Source organism: Talpa occidentalis, unplaced genomic scaffold (assembly GCF_014898055.3).
Source record: "Talpa occidentalis isolate TD23 unplaced genomic scaffold, MPIMG_talOcc4v2.1 talOcc4.5, whole genome shotgun sequence".
NCBI classification, from domain to species: domain Eukaryota; kingdom Metazoa; phylum Chordata; class Mammalia; order Eulipotyphla; family Talpidae; genus Talpa; species Talpa occidentalis.
Window position 1 is genome coordinate 80457424 of NW_023604861.1, and position 16603 is coordinate 80474026.

The 16603-nt window shown below is 35.2% G+C and overlaps 1 protein-coding gene across 2 annotated transcripts in view; it reads right to left on the bottom strand.

Moving 5' to 3' along the window:
* Positions 1-16603, bottom strand: part of PPP3R1 (protein phosphatase 3 regulatory subunit B, alpha) — a 66330-nt gene that overhangs the window by 25067 nt on the left and 24660 nt on the right. For both annotated transcript variants that reach the window (XM_037527515.2, XM_037527516.2), the window contains exon 2: positions 2176-2215. In XM_037527515.2, coding sequence (XP_037383412.1) covers positions 2176-2215 — 40 coding nt within the window. The remainder of the gene's footprint in view (positions 1-2175; positions 2216-16603) is intronic.

The following is a 16603-nucleotide window of genomic DNA, read 5'->3' on the forward strand; positions in this document are numbered from 1 at the left end:
TCATAAATAAGACAAAAATGTTTACTACAATGTGGGGATAGGGAAAAAGTGATTTTAAATATAGAAAAGTTCACTTTGGGGAAATTCATTCAAATTATATGTAAAATACAATAAAGTACATTATATTCCAGTGAACCAAGTAGGAAATATAGGAAAAACTAGAACTGGAAAACGATCATTCTGATAAGTTCACAGTTGGTTGAACCACCATTGGTAAGTACAGATTATTAAAGACAAAGTTCAAGTCTCATATTGAGCCTTCAAAGCATAGATGACATTGTGTGAAAGATTTACAAAATTCTGAATATAAAATTGAAATGGACAGCCTTAACAGCATAAGAAATCTATTTTATATACTTATCACACTTTTTTAAAAACTTGGTTTGTGCCATTCTGGATGTGCAGAAGGGTTATTCTGACTTTGCCTTGGTGCATTTTTCTGTGCAACCAGATATATGACCCTCATTCCTAGATTTAAAGAGAGAGCAAAAGAGAAAGAACTTGGGATATACTGCCCCCTGAGGCCCAAAACACAAAAACTAACTTCCTAATACCTCATTTCCTCTCAGAGTTGTACTACCAACAACCAACCCAATTCTATTCACAGCACCAAAGCCTAGCTAGTTACAGACTTCTACACCCCTTTCTTGCCCACCAGCAAATGTTCACAAAGTGAACAATGAATAACAAGGCACAATTTTGAGAGAAACCCTTACAATTTTAAAGATACTATAAAACTGACGGAGATAAACACAGATCAAGATAACACCCCAGAGCAGTACTCTGTAACTACTCTATCTTGAACCATAATTCATAAACTGTTAGGTAATGACAGAATTGATAGTTCTCAGAATCAGGTTTTGTCAACCTTACAGTCTCTGTTGCAACTATTAAACTCTGCCATTGTAACATGAAAACGGCCATAGACAATAAGTAAATAATTAGCAAAAACACTGTTAAGCAGTGGTTTACTAACCCCTAATCTGGTCATAATTAGGTTTGGTTGTAACAACTTGCTAGATGGAACATTTTTTTTTAAAGTTTAAAATAGAAATAGATACCTACTACATGTGATGGTAACTGTGTAAGAAATTCACAAAGGAAAGCCTGAACAGAAATACTAACATAAAATGTGAATATCTGGGATGGTGATGAACAGTTACGGGTAACTGTTCAGAGTATTACCTTTAAAATATTTAAGAAATTGTAGAAGTTCAAAATGGAAGATAAAATGGATTAACAAAGAAGTAACTTCAGTCTATGCTAACTGCTATTAAAAACAAACAAACAGGGTACTGCTTATAACAGAATCATGGATAATATGAGGAGAGTAGGAAGTGACAGAAAACATCTCTAAAGCAGTGACATTTATGCTGACAGTTGAATGGTAGCTGTCAGTGAAGAGATGACAGAAGAACAGTCTACTCAGAATGCATAAGCAAGCAAAGGTATTGGTGAGAATAAAAGAAACTGGTGTTTTGGGAAAAGAAATTAAACAAATGAAAAATAATGATCAACAGAGATGAGGTTTTAATAAGACAAAAAGGAAGTGACACCGAATTGCCAGGTAAAGACATTCCAAACAAGGGAGGATCAGCGTCATAGAACAGGAATGAACAGGCAAGGAAGATTCTGAATGATTTGGGAGTTCTAGGATCTCATTCTTCCACACAAGAGGCCTTATGATCTTTATAACTGCCCATGTCCTCTGACCTATCTTGAATCAAGAATTCTAAGCTAGTCATTTTCTTTCTTTACATACCCCAGTACAGTCAGAAATAACCAGCCCACCAATGTCTTACACTACTCATTTTCTGTGGACCTTTTGTAATAGCTGCTTGGTCTACCAGGATTCTGCCTTCAGTAGGCACTTTGGTTTATGAAGATAAATAAGTTACTGAAAACACTGTGAACCTGCAAAACTGCTACTGGGTGAAATCATCGAGATTTGGAGATTTATTTGTAATGACAGCATAGTACAGAGACTACTAATAAAGAGACCTATTAAGAAATATTTCCCTATTCTGACAACTCGAAAGACTATAACAAATTCACTACCCATTTTAAATAGTTTAGAGCTAACTTTGACATACAGATACACAGGGGTATAAGACACATGTTCATACACAGAGATGTATAAATAAAAGAAATTTTTGATAAGAATATTTGACTTACAGTGTGAGCACATTTCCAAAGGATAACTTGCCTCATTTCCCTGGAGGGGGGGAAAAAAAAAAAGTCACAAAGTTGGCACAGATTTCTTTGAAAGATCAAACTTAAATATTAAATCATAAAATATAGGGAATTAAGTCATAAACTAATGTGTCTAGATCTGTAAGTTATATCTTTCCTTTTATTTATTCATATATATTTTATATCATTGTTCATTTTTGCACAATGTTTATTTTTTCCTCTCAGGTGTAGTCCCCCATAAATTTCCACCACCAGGTCACTAGTGCACCATCACTAGTCACTTGTGCTCTTCCCTCCCCTGCTGTGATTCCACTCCCTTCCCCTTCCCCACAGAATGTCTCTGATTTTTAGTTGCCTGTTAATTTTGGGTTTTGATTTTTTTTTTCCCTGATGCCTCATTTGGTTCCCCTATAGTCTTCCTATAAGTGAAACCATCCAATATTTTTCTTTTTCCTTCTGGCTTATTTCACTGAGCATAATCCCTTCCAGCTACATCCAAGTTGCTGCAAATGGCATGAGTATCTCTTCTGATTGCTGAATAGTATTCCATTGTGTACACAGACCACATCTTCTTGATCCAATTCATCTATTTTTGGGCATTTGGACTGTTTCCATATCTTACCTATAGTAAATAGTGCTGCAATAAACATAGGGGTGCAGGTACCCTTTTGAATTAATGTTTTTGTGTTCCCTGGTAGAATCCTAGGAGTAGAATTGCTGGGTCATATGGTGGCTCCATTTTTAGTAGTGTGAAAAACCTCCACAGAGCTTTCCATAGTATTTGGACCAGTTTGCATTACCACCAGCAGTGCAGGAGAGTTCCTTTTTCTCCACATCCTCGCCAACATTTGTTGCTGTCTGCTTTTTTAATGTGTGCCATTCTCAGTGGTGTAAGGTGATATCTCAATGTGGTTTTGATTTGCATTTCCCTGATTATAAGTGATGCTGAACATTTTTTCATATACCTGTTGGTCATTTTCCTTTCCTCTCTGGAGAAGAGTCTTTTTAGCTCTTCTGCCCTTTTTTTTTGACTGGATAGTTCAGCTCACTTTGGTCTCTCTTTGTAGATCTTTGTGATCAATCCCTTAGCAGTTTATAGATGTAAGTTACATCTCTTTGTAAGAAAAAAGTATACCATACGACAGACATCTGGAATCAAACAGGTCTGAATGGTGGCTGCCATTTAAGGCTTATGAAAACATTTAATTAAAATTTATTTTAAATATTTTAATACCCTACAGATGTTATATAATCAATTTTAACACAATGGAAACAGTCAATGCTATGACTTGTCTTGCTAGGTGAACTCATTTTGGGATAGAGTTCAGAATCAAGCTTGTTCTGCCAGTCTGCCTATTTAACTGAAGAGTTTTCTGACATTACAAAGCTGTTATAAAGGGGGAAAAAATCTGTTACCATTTATACCTGCATTGAAACAGAATTTCCTATATGCTGTGCAACTGAAATAAAAACATTAACAGGAAGGTGAGTTAATGTAAGACAGCCAACAGCTTAAACTCAAGATTTTTCTTTTCATGGACATCTTACTTCACAGGTAGGTTCTGGTATAATTTAAATGTCTATCTTTCTAAAAAATCAACTATCTGTCCTCTGCACCAGGATTCCATGTGAAATTTAAGGGAAATAAGTACTCCAGGAAAACTACAGAACTGGCCAAATCCTGTACTCTTGTTAAATACCAGGTTGGAAGTCCATACCATTCAATTAATAATAGAACCAGGAATAGTTCTAAATGTGAAACAGTAAAGAATCCAAATACAACAGACTTATAAGAGGTAAAAATCATAAATATCTTTAAAAACAAGCCACATAATTCAAAGTAATGTAAATTAAGTTTTTAAAATCAGTGATAAATTTGAGTTGACCAAGCATCTCTGTCCCCTTTCACCTAATAATAATGTCTAACAATAAATGCACAAAAGGATATAACACTTGAATATTTGAATATATCTGTTCTACAAACTTCTGAACACAGCCTAAAAAACTATTTTAGTCGGCCTAGCTGGCTTTTAAACTCCTAAAAGTATCCCTTATTCTATGCAAACTTTATCGGTAAATATATTCTTGTCATAGTCCCAATAATTAGTCCTTTCCTTACAAATTATAGCAGTTAATTTTCTAGAACTAGTTAAATTTTAGGTCACTTTAAATATCAAATATATATTAAGGTTAGGGCAGAAGAAATAGGAAATATTAATAAAGCTAATGTCAAGTTAATGAGCAGAGATGATCTTAAGAATTTTACCATGATTCCTATCTTTTTACTGCCTCATATATTCCTTCAACTTATTCCACTCTACTTTAAAGTAAGTGTTTCTTACAATGCTTTCAAAAGAATATAATGATACTTTGGATTGTCACTTATTTTTTTAAGTTTTATTTATTTATTTATACAAGCACTGGGTACAGTCAGAAGTGCAGGAGGGTGAGAGAACTCACCAGAGCCAGAGCGAGGAACAGAACAGGCAGACTGATGAAATACACTGCTGAGGGGAGCAGCGAGCGCTGCAGGAGAGGTCTGTTGTGCCATGTAGGACTCTCGCCTGGCGGTCAGGGATTGAACCGGAGCTGCAGAGACTGCGGGCAGCTTTGCAGCCCAGCGTCCAACCGCTGCGCCACCAGGGGAGGCCCCTGGATTGTCATTTTTTATGATTAATGCTGGAACTATTTTAAAAGCAAGAGCTAAGGGATAGGTGGTAGGTTTTGGAAGGACTTTGACACCAGGTTCTTGTTTCTCCAGTCCATTGACCTTTTCAAAGTTACCAATTCTTCATAAATGATTACTTCCATCCTCCTCCTATATCACTCCCTGCTAGCCAGCACCATAAGATCCAACGATCAGCCTACCTAGGTCTTTTCCACCACACAGAATGTCTCAGATCACTTCTAAACTTAGACTCCACATATCCAAAAGGCTATTCCAACCTATGTTATTTTATACCCAACAAAAATATCATTGAAATATAAAGGCAAATGCTTTTTCCAAATAACCAAAAAATAAATGAACTTGGCTCCAAACACACAAGTATAAGAAACATCAAAAGAAAATTCTCCAGCCAGAAAAATTATGCTAGATGGAAATCTGGATCTAGTTGTATAATAAAGATTATAAGAAATAGTTAACGTGTAAGTAAACATGTCTACGCTTGACTATTTTAACACAAACACATTAATAATGTATGTGGGATATTTAATGTGCGGAAGTAAAATGTAATACAACAGCATCACAAAAGATGAGCAAGAAAAATGTACGCATATTGTCAAAATCTTACACTATCAGAAAAATAACACATTATTTAAATTAGAGCATGCACGCCTCCCTGGTGGTGGCGCAGCGGGTTGAGCACTGTGCTGTGAAGCTATCCACAGTCTCTGCAGCGTGGGTTCGACTTCTGGCCAGCCACGGAGCAACCCACATGGTGCGGCAGACCTCTCCTGTCTTGCCTGCTGCTCCCCTCAGCAGCGTCTTCAGTCTGTCTGCCTGTTCTGCTCCCTGCTCTGTCTCTGGTGAATTCTTTCACCCGTCTGCGCCTCTGACTGTACTCCAGTTCTTGTATAAATAAATCTTTAAAAAAATTAAGTTAAAAAAAGTAGAGCATGCTGTTAAAGATGCACACTAAACCCTAGAAAAACCAATTTCCAATAAAAAATGAACTATATCATAGAGAATATTCAGCCAAAAGAAGGTATATAAATAGGAAAAAAGGAACAAAAACCAAATGAGAAAAGTATATAGAATAACTAATATAGCAAGATGGTAACTTTAACATTTTGAGAATCATGTTAAGTGTAAATAATCTAAAAACTCTAGGAAGATACAACTACGTATTACTATCTACAACAGGCCTACTTTAAATAGGTTTAATCTTTAAAAAAATAAAAACAGGGCTCCAACTGGTGGCACAAGGGGTTAAGATGCAACCTATGAAGGTATCCGCAGCCACTGCAGCACAAGTTCAATCCCCAGCCAGGGAGCTATCCACATGGCACGGCAGACCACTCCTGACTCACCCGCTGCTCCTCTCAGCAGTGTATTTTAGTCAATCTGCCTGTTCTGCTCCCCACTCGGTCTCTGGTGAATCCTCTCACCCTTCCTCATCTCTGGTCTACACCCCAGCTCTTGTATGCATAAATAATTAAATCTTTAAAAAAATAGAACAGAAAAAGATACACCATACAAATACTAATCAAAAGAAAGATAGTGGCTAGTAACACTAGATACTGTGGAGTTCAGAACGGGAATAGTATCAGGAATAAAGAGAGCTATTTCATAACGTTAAAAGTCAATTTGTTAAGAACATGTAATAATCCTAAATATACTGTAACTTATAATAAGAAACATATTCGGTGTTCATACCAGGTCCTGGCTCAGAGCTCCTAAAACCCTTGGAATTTCTTAAGGAGAGAGACACAAAGGTGTCGTTTGTTACATTAATAGGAATGTACTTAAGGATAGGATCTGGTTGCCAGAAGAAGCAACTGTCAGTCCAACACCCAGAGGCCAGAGGCTGAATCACCAATGACCAGTGATTTAATCAATCATGGCTATGTACTGGAGCTGCCATAAAATTCCAAAGGTTGAAGGTTTGAAGAGTTTCCAGGTTGATGAAGAAGTGGAGATTTGGGAGTGGCATGCCCTTTCCTACCTTGCTCTATGTAAAATATTTCTCTGGGTTCTGTGAGTCATTCAAGCAAATTAATCAAAGCAAAGGGGGGAATTTTGGAACCTCCAATCCATAGTTGGTCAAAAGCAAAGATGACAACCTGGATTTGTTATTAGTACCTGAATTGGGGATGGGGTAGTACAGTGTGAGTCTTTCAGAATTGAATACTGTGGAATCTGATGCCATTCCTAGATAGTGTAATAACTGAGTTACACAACACCCAGCTATTGTCTGAGAATTTTGTAGATATGTGGGTAAACCTGCCCCCCCACACACACACAGCATGCATGTGCACAATTAGGTCCCAGAAATGTAAGAGAAAGAAAACAGGTAGACAAAAAAAAAAAAAAAAAAAAAATCAATAAAATTATAGGAGATTTGAACAACACACTATCAAACCCACATGGCCTAAAACAGAATATTCTTTTTCAATGCATATGGAACATTCATAAAAACAGACATACTGAGTGCCTCAAAAAAAGTTTTAAAAACTTTGAAATCGTACAGAATATTCTCATTACAATGGAATTAAACTGGAAAGATAGTTTTGGAAATATCTGGAAATAAAACAACACAATTCTAAATAACCCAAATTACAGAAGAAATGACAATAAGCGAAATTAGAAATTATTTTGAAAAGAGTGAAAACAGACCCTATCAGAACTTACGGGATTCAGGTTAAGGAGTATTTTAAGGAAAAGGGGGGGAAGGTCAAAAATTAATGAAACAGAATGCAAACAAAAAAAGTTAATAAAACCAAAATTCATTTTTGGAAGAAGGTCACTAAATAATCCCCTCCCCAGATAAATCACTACAAAGCCTACAGACCTTTAAAAAGGGGTGGGGGCTATTCTAAACAATGCACAAAAATAAATTTTATGACATAGGTGAAATGAAGTTTCTTGAAAGGTAAGACTCTACCAAAATTCATTCGTTAAAAAAGATGAAAGTTCAATAGCTTTATAAGCTATTAAAATAAATTGAATTTGTAGTTTAAAAATCTTCCTAAAAAGAAAACTACAGATCTAGATGGCTTTACTGGTCAATCCTACTGTATATTCCAATTCCAAAGACATCAATTCTACAGTTCCTTCAGAAAGCAGGGGAGTAATTCTTAACTCATTTTATAAAGCCAGCATTACCCTGACGCAGAAATCAGACCATGACATTAGCAAGAAGAAATCTATACACAAATATTTCTTCATGACTATGGATACAAAAGCCTTAACAATATTTGAGCAAATTAAGACCTTAAAAATTTTAAAAGAATAAAATATAGCACAGTTAACTAAGTATTATCCCAGCAATGCAAGACAGGTTTAATTTTGAAAAACAATGTGATTCACTACATGAGCAGACAAAAAAGACAAAATGCTAAAACACCACATGGTCATCTCAACAAAATTTCATCAAATATCTGACAAATTTAAAAGAAAACGCTCATAACAAAACAAGAACAACTCAGCAAACTAAGATTCTTCCACAATCTATAAAGGCTATCTACAAAAAACCTACAACTAAACATTAACTATGGTGAAAGACTGAATGCCTTCTCTCTAAGATCAGTAACAAGAAAAGGATATCTGTACCAGTGCATTAAGTTATGAAAAGCATAAAGACTGGAGAGAAAAAGTTATACTACCTTAACCTGCATATGACATGACTGTTTATATACACACATCCTAAACAAAAACAAAAGACGTTATCAGAACTGATGAAGGAAGCATGGTCACAGAATACAAAGTCAATCTACAAAAATCAAATGTATTTCTATATTCTGGAAAGAACATGAAATTAGAAAATTAAAAAAAATACCTCCATTTAGAAAATCATCAAAAATACAAAATACCTAAGGATGAAGTTAATAAAATATGTGTAAGGACTGAACAATGAAGACTGAAAAATAGCTAAAAGAAATTAAAGATTGTCTAAAAACACAGAGATATTCACAAACCAGAAGACTCAGTGTTAAGATGACAATTTCTCCCATACTGAGCCGTAGAGAGAAAACAATTCCAATTAAAATCCCAGTATGATAATTAATAGAACTCAACAAGCTGGTTCTAAACTTTATATGGAAACAGAATCTTACTAAAAGCTCCAGACAAGAACTCAGGATGGCTGAAAACCTGGATAGTACAGTCTCATGCTGAACTTCTGACCTTCAGAACTATGAAATAATAAATAGATGCTGCTTTAAGTCACTAAGCAAACGGTATTTGTACCCAGCAATAGAAAATAACAACCAGACATCCAGTATATGTAGCTAAAAGTAAATTTATTTACATAATAAGTGTCAGTGAAGATGTGAATCAAATGAAAATTTTATATATTGCTGGTGGACTCAAAATAGTACAGCCATTTTAGAAGAAGTTTGATGAATTCTTTGGTACTAAGTTTAACATATTCAGAAATGAAAATATGTCCACAAAAAGATTTGTACACATGTCCATAGGAGCTTTATTATTAATAGACCAAATATGAAATATTCCAAATGTCCATCAACTGTCAAAAAGATAAACTGTAGTGTATCCAGACAATGAAGTACTCAGTAACAAATAGTGAAAGATTACTGATACAAACTATAAATTAATCTCAAAAGCAATATGCTAGGAAACCACATACAAGCAGCATGATTCCAATATCAATACTAAAAAAGTTAACTATAGTTAACTAAAGATTAGGAATTGCCAGAAGTAGGGGGTGAATGCAAATGTGCTGTCCCCTTTGTCCTTTAGGATAACAGGCTCTACATCTTGATTTTGCTTACAAAACTATATACATTTGTTAAGCACATTAACTGTACACTTGAAATGGGTTAATTTTACTATATGCAAATTATATCTCAATAAAGCCAATTTTTAATACTCTAAAGCTGATCTTTAAAATTCGCTAAGGAGTCTCAAATATAATGGAGTTGCTTCATAACATACAGACCTGTTTCTAGTTTAAAAAAAAAACAAAAATCTCATTGCTTTTTTAAAATAGTAAGTTTCCTTTCATACTATCAATCACAACACAAAACTTATATTAATATTTCTTTTTAAGATACATATTTCCAAACAACAAATTACATATTTTCAGATTAATCTTGCAGTATGAGAAATGAGAAACTATTCAGATATAGTTTTTGTGACTCTTAAATTTTCATTCTTTACTAACCCTTCTCAGATTTAAACTCCATGAAGACAATCATTGTTTTACGATAGCCTTTGCCAGATTTAATACTATTCTAATTTAAAGAAGAATCTTATAAGTACACTATAAAAACCTAGACAGCCTTGGGCTTCCCCAGTGGCGCAGCGGTTGAGCGCTGGGCTGCGAAGCTGCCCGCAGCTCTGCAGCGCAGGTTCCATCCCCGGCCAACCCAGGTTCCATCCCTGGCCAACCGCCGAGGGTCCCACATGGCGGACAGACCTCCTGCCGCGCCCACTGCTCCCCTCAGCAGTGTGTTTCGTCAGTCTACCTGTTCTGTTCCCTGCTCTGGTGAATTCTCTCAACCTCCCGCACTTCTGACTGTACCCAGTGCTTGTAAAAATAAATAAATAAATCTTTAAAAAAAAAACCAAAAAAAACCTAGACAGCCTTAAGGAATTTAGTTAAGTGGAATTTTAAGAATTAATGTATTTAAAAATATGGTTAGATTAAGGTATGATAGGACACTCAATAAATCCTTAAAAGTACAGTTATGGAAAAACGTTAGATTTTCACTTTCTGGATTCTTACTTTTCCTAACGAGTATCTAATTAAGCATCTTGATTGATATACAATTTAAATATACAAACCGTAATACTGAATATTTATGGTTCAGAAGGGGAGCCTATAATCAAATGAGACATTGTTGTCACCTCCTAAAGTCTACTAAAGATAAATGTCCAAATATTCTGATAGCATGTCCTTTGAAAATATTCTACACTTTACAGTATGCATCTATAAAATTTAGTTTTTTCTCACATCTTGACACTTCAAGATCAAACTAACTAAACAAAATGAGGTAAGAGATCCAAAAATATTTTCATTTCCTTGCCAGAAAGTTTCTTTAGAATATATTTTCCTATTCCTATTCATTTAATGTGTTCCAAATTTGAGAATCCTAGGTTTTAAAATAATACTGAATAATATGAACTTGAAGGAAAAGTTCTTAGGAATCAACGCAAATATTTTTATCTCCTGAAAGGCAAAAATGCCAACATCTCAATAATGAATGTAATTACTATAATAAAATCCTTGGTTTTTTTCTTAGTGTAAAATCACTGACCATTCTAAAAAAATAGCACTAGAATGGCTATACCTTATTCTTAGAAATATACAACATGGTATGTAACTGTAGAGGGGGTGAATTTGGAGGAAAGGAAGTGAACAGATCATAGGAAAAGGAAAAATGAGTACTGTTAATCAAATTTTCAGGGGCAAAACTCTATCAAGCCCTGAGTCCACAAGCACCCCTCCATCTACACAGACTTCTCCATGGAAAAAATAAAGATTAGTTTAAAGGATCCTTCTAAGCTTTATTAACTTTCTGACTGCTAATAAAAATGCTAGACATTTAAACGTGGAAGAGAGGGGGTTGAGAAAGGGAGAGAAAACAGCTGTGTCAAGAAACTCCTTTTTAAAGAGCATCCTGATGGTCAGAGAGATATTTTCCCAAATAAAATATGCCTAACTTTCCATTATTTTCTTTGATAAGCCAGTGTAAGGAAGGAAAAGTTACTACATCTCAGAAGTACAAGTTGCTAAAAATATAAATTAAATAGGATCCTAGCTATAGCAACAACCATTTTGTGGATATTGTGTCGTTAAAAAGCAACTACTTTTCGGGACTCCCTGGTGATGCAAGGGGTTAAGACGCAGCACTATGAGCAGCACTATGAAGCTATCCGCAGCAACTGCAGCACAAGTTTGATCACCGGCCAGGAGCAACCCACAAGGTGCAGCAGACTTCTCCTAACTCGCCCGCTGCTCCCCTCAGCAGTGTATTTCAGTTAATCTGCCTGTTCTGTTCCCCACTCTGTCTCCAGTGAATCCTCTCACCACCACCCCCAAATCTCTGGCCTGTACCCCAGTTCTCGTATGCATAAATAATCTTTAAAAAAAAAAAAGCAACTACTTTCCCAATAGTAGTCAATAAATCTTCTTGTCAAATGATTTCAGAAGGGAAAAAAACTAACTTTCTAGCCCACTGTTGTCATAATTCTACCCTGTAAATTTCTTGAATTCATCTAACAAAAGTTTAAAGGTACACAATACGTCAACTATTTTAAACATCCTATTGCAGTAATGGAGTCTGATATAATCATATCTATTAATTTTAAGTTAAAAATATCTCTCCCATTAAATTGCACCTAAACTACCAAACCTATTTTCAATGTTACTCAGTGTTACCCATAATTTTTTTGTATATTTATCTGGCATCTGCAATTTTGTGGAACTCATTTATTAGTTATTAAGGTTTTTAGGTCGATTTCTCAGCATTTTCTATCTGAGAATCATGCCATCTGCAAATGGCAACAGGTTTTCTTCCCATACAGTTTTCTTTTTTCTTTCTTTCATTTTGCTATCATGGCTATGGGGCTTTTCAACTTATGTATTTCATAATGGGTGAGGTATAGTAGCTTATATTTTTAAAGAACTGGCTCACTGCATAAAAGTTGTCAAATTTGGGCCTCCCCTGGTGGCGCAGCGGTTGAGCGCTGGGTTGCGAGGCTGCCCGCAGCCTCTGCAGTGCCAGTTCGATCCCCGGTCACCGGCGAGGGTCCCACCAAAAAAAAAAAAAAAAAAAAAAGTCAAATTTATGTATACAGAGCCATTCCTAGTATTACCTTATCTTTACATGTCTGCAGGGTCTATAAGCAATACCCTTTGTTTATCTCCTGATAGTGGTAATTTGGTTCTTTCATTCCTCCCAGGCTGCTAGAAGTAAATTTACTAGCAAAAAGTATTCAAAAAGAAGAACGTGCTATTTCATTGATTATCTCTATTTTTTTCTTTTCCAATTTCAGCGATTGGTTTTATCTTCCTTTTTGCTTTGGACAAATTCTGCTTTACTTTCTCCATTCCTGAAGCATGCATTCAGTGTTGTAAATATCCCTCCCAGCACAATTTGAAGTGTGTCCCACAAATTTCAGTTATATTCTTTCCATTCAATTCAAAGTATTCTTATTTCCATTGAGACCTCCTTTTACCCACTGATTAGAGGTATACTATTTAGTTTTCAAGTGTTTCCAGATTTTCCAGTGATCTTCATCAGATTTGATTCCAATAAGGTCAAAGAACTCATTTCATAAGAATTCAATACTTTTAATTTTGTTGAGGTTTGTTTTTATGGCTCAGGATATAGCCTATGTTAGCATACAGTCTGTGGGGACTTGAAAAGGTGGTCTATTCCACTACTGTTTGTTGGAGAGGCCTATAAATGTCAATTAGACACTTGGCTAATTATGTTGTTCAATGCTATTTCCTTGCTGATTTTCTGCTTGGATGTTCTATCACTCGTTGAGAAACAGGTGCTAAAATTTCCAACAACAATTTTGGATATATCTGTTTCTCCACTTAGTTCTATCCGTTTTGGCTTCTTATATTTTGCAGTTTTGTTGTATGACACAAACACATTTAAGATTTCTGTCTTCTTGGATTTATCCTCCCATGCTCATACAATGGCCATTCACTATCTTCACTAATTTTCTTTGCCTTGAGGTCTACTTTATTTGGTAATAAAGTCATTCCTGCTTTCTTTGGATTAATTTTTTCTTCCTCTTACTTTCAACCTTCCTATATCATGACTGAAGTGAGGTTCTTATGGAAATGACAGAGTTGAGCATGCTATTAATTTTTGCCGATGTCTCCATTTTAACTGGTGTATTTAGATCATTTATGTTTGGGCCTCCCTGGTGGTGCAAGGGGTTAAGATGCAGCACTTGGAAGCTATTCACAGCCACTGCAGTACGAGTTCTATCCCTGGCCAGAGATCTGACCCACATACACAGCAGACCTCTCCTGTTTTGCCCACTGCTCCCCTCAGCAGTATATTTCAGTCAATCTGCCTGTTCTGCTCCCCACTCTATCTCTGGTGAATCCTCTCACCACCCCCCCATCTCTGGTCTACACCCCAGCTCTTGTATGCACAATTAAATCTTTAAAAAAAATAGATCATTTATATTTAATATTGTTATGGGTATGATGGGGTTTAACATGCCATTTTCTCCTTTTTGTTTTGTCTTTGATTTGTTTTACCTTGCCTTCCTGTGGATTATTTGAAGACTTTTGGAAATTCCATCTTGATTTATCTAGTATTTTCATGCCTTTATATATCTTTCTTAATGGTTGCTCTATGCATTCATATATATTACATACATAACTTTTCACCAGTGTCATCAATTTACCTTTTCCTTAAAACCATCCTAAATATTTTCTCTACATACAATTAGGGACCACATCAATATTGTAGTTTTAGCTTCAAATATAGTTAAAAAAACCTCAAAATTGGAAGGGAAAATCTATTGCATTTACCCATACTTTCATATTTCGAATCATTCTTTCCTCCTTCCTGATGTTCCAAGATTCCTTCTTTTATTGTTTCCTTTCTTTTTCAGACTTCTTTTAGTCATTCCTTCAGGCTAAGCCTGACAACAACATATTCCCTTAGTTTTCCTTCATCTGCAAAAGCCTTGATTTCCCTTTAATCTCAAAAGGACATTTTTCTCTGGATATATGGTTTTGAGCTGAGAGTCATTTTCTTTTAGCACTTGAAATATGTCACTTCTTTCTGGTTTCCATGGTTTCTCATAAGAAACCTGACATGAACCGTTTTTCCCATCTATATAAAGTGTCATTTCTCCTGTGCTGATTTCAACATTTGTCTTTAGTTTCTGGATGTTTGACTTTGCAGTGTTTTGGTACAGACTTCTATGGGTTTATCTTGTTTACTGTTTACATTCTTGAATCTTTGGGTTTGTATGTTCTGCCAAATCTGGGAAATTTTGAGACACTACTTCTTTAAGTACTTCTTCAAACCCACCCTCTTTCCTCCTCCTCTTCTGAGAATTCAACATAATAAGTGTTAAATCTTTTGCATAGTCCCACAGTTCTCTGAAGCTGTGTGGACTACTGCCAGTTTATTTTCTTTCCACTATTTAGGTTGAGTAATTTCTTTTGTTCTATCTACCAGTTTGCTGATTCTTTCCTCTATGTGCTCTGTTCAGCTGTTGAGCTCACTAAGCTATTCTGTTTGCTAGTTTAATTTTCAGTTCTAAAATTACCATTTGGTTCTTTATATCTCCTATTATATCTGATATGGTTTTCTATTTTTTCATGTTTCATATGCGTCAGATGTCTTCCTTAAAGTGACAGGCTTGCTATTTATTATTGAGAAAATACCTGCCAATACTTAAGTGTGCATGACCAGATTTTATCAGTTCTCATATAGTTTAGTGTTCTATGAAAAAGGCAGCTAGTTCAGCTTGCTTTCAGTATGCAGAAGTAGTGCTTTATACATTTATCATTTCATTATATGGAATATTAAAAATAGAAGCACTAAATGGATAAATACTTTTTATTGCTTTATCAAGGATATTCCTACGTGAAACTAATGTTTTCTAAAAGTGCAACTGCATGACAGTAAAGAATTACAATGACCAGTAGTATAGCATGGTGCTACTGTTATGATTCATAAAGTATCAACAGTTTTACCAATCACTATGTGGGCACCATCTGTGCAAATGTAAACACAGTGAATAAAATACTGTTTCAGTGTTATTATTTGACATTATGGACTCCCTGAAAGGGCTTTAGGGATTTCCAGGCCCTTAAGAACCACTGTGAAAACTACTGATTCAATCTAAATATATAAATTTCATCAATAGGGAAAAATCAACACTCAAAGAACGTGAAGAGAAACTAACCAGTCCAATACAGCAATAGAACCAGCAAACTATCAATATACTCTACTTGTTAAAAGTATTCTATAACTGTTCCATAATATTCTATATTTTTCTATTGCACACAAAGATGTCCCAATAGTATTCTTTAGAGTGAAAGAAGAAAATTCTGGATCATGTGTTGTATTTGTCATTTTTCTCTTTAGTGTGCTTTTAATTAAAGAATTCTTCAATCTAGTTATATCTTTCATGATTTTGACACTTAAAAATATGGGGGCAATTATTTGTAGACTGTCCCACAATGTATTTGCCTGATGATTCCTCATAATTCGATTCAGATTATATGTCCCTGGTAGAACGCCATAGAGGTGGTGATGTGTTCTTCTGAGATATCAGAAGGCAGATAATACAATTTTTTTTTTCCATTACTGATCATTTAGTTAAGTCTGCCAGGCTTCTCCATTGTAAAGTTACATTTCTCCCTTTGTATTTAATAAGCATCTTATGGGGGGATATTTTTAAACTATGTAAATATCCAAGTTACTACTCAAATTTTCACCCACTCATTTTAACATCCATTGATGACTCTTGTCTGAGAAATTACATTATGATGACTGTTGTAATCACCAGCCTTAAAATATTCCTCACCTCCTGGAATTCACAACATAGTATAATCCCGGTCCTTGTGTAATGCTTTTAACTACCAGAATATGGGAACATGAAGGGAATATCACTTCTGTGATTAAGTTACAAAATATCACAGGGAAGAAGACACACAAAATATGGTGACATTAATACTGGAACTTTCCAGCTTGCATGTTTGGATGAAGCTCACATAGCAAGAAACTGAAG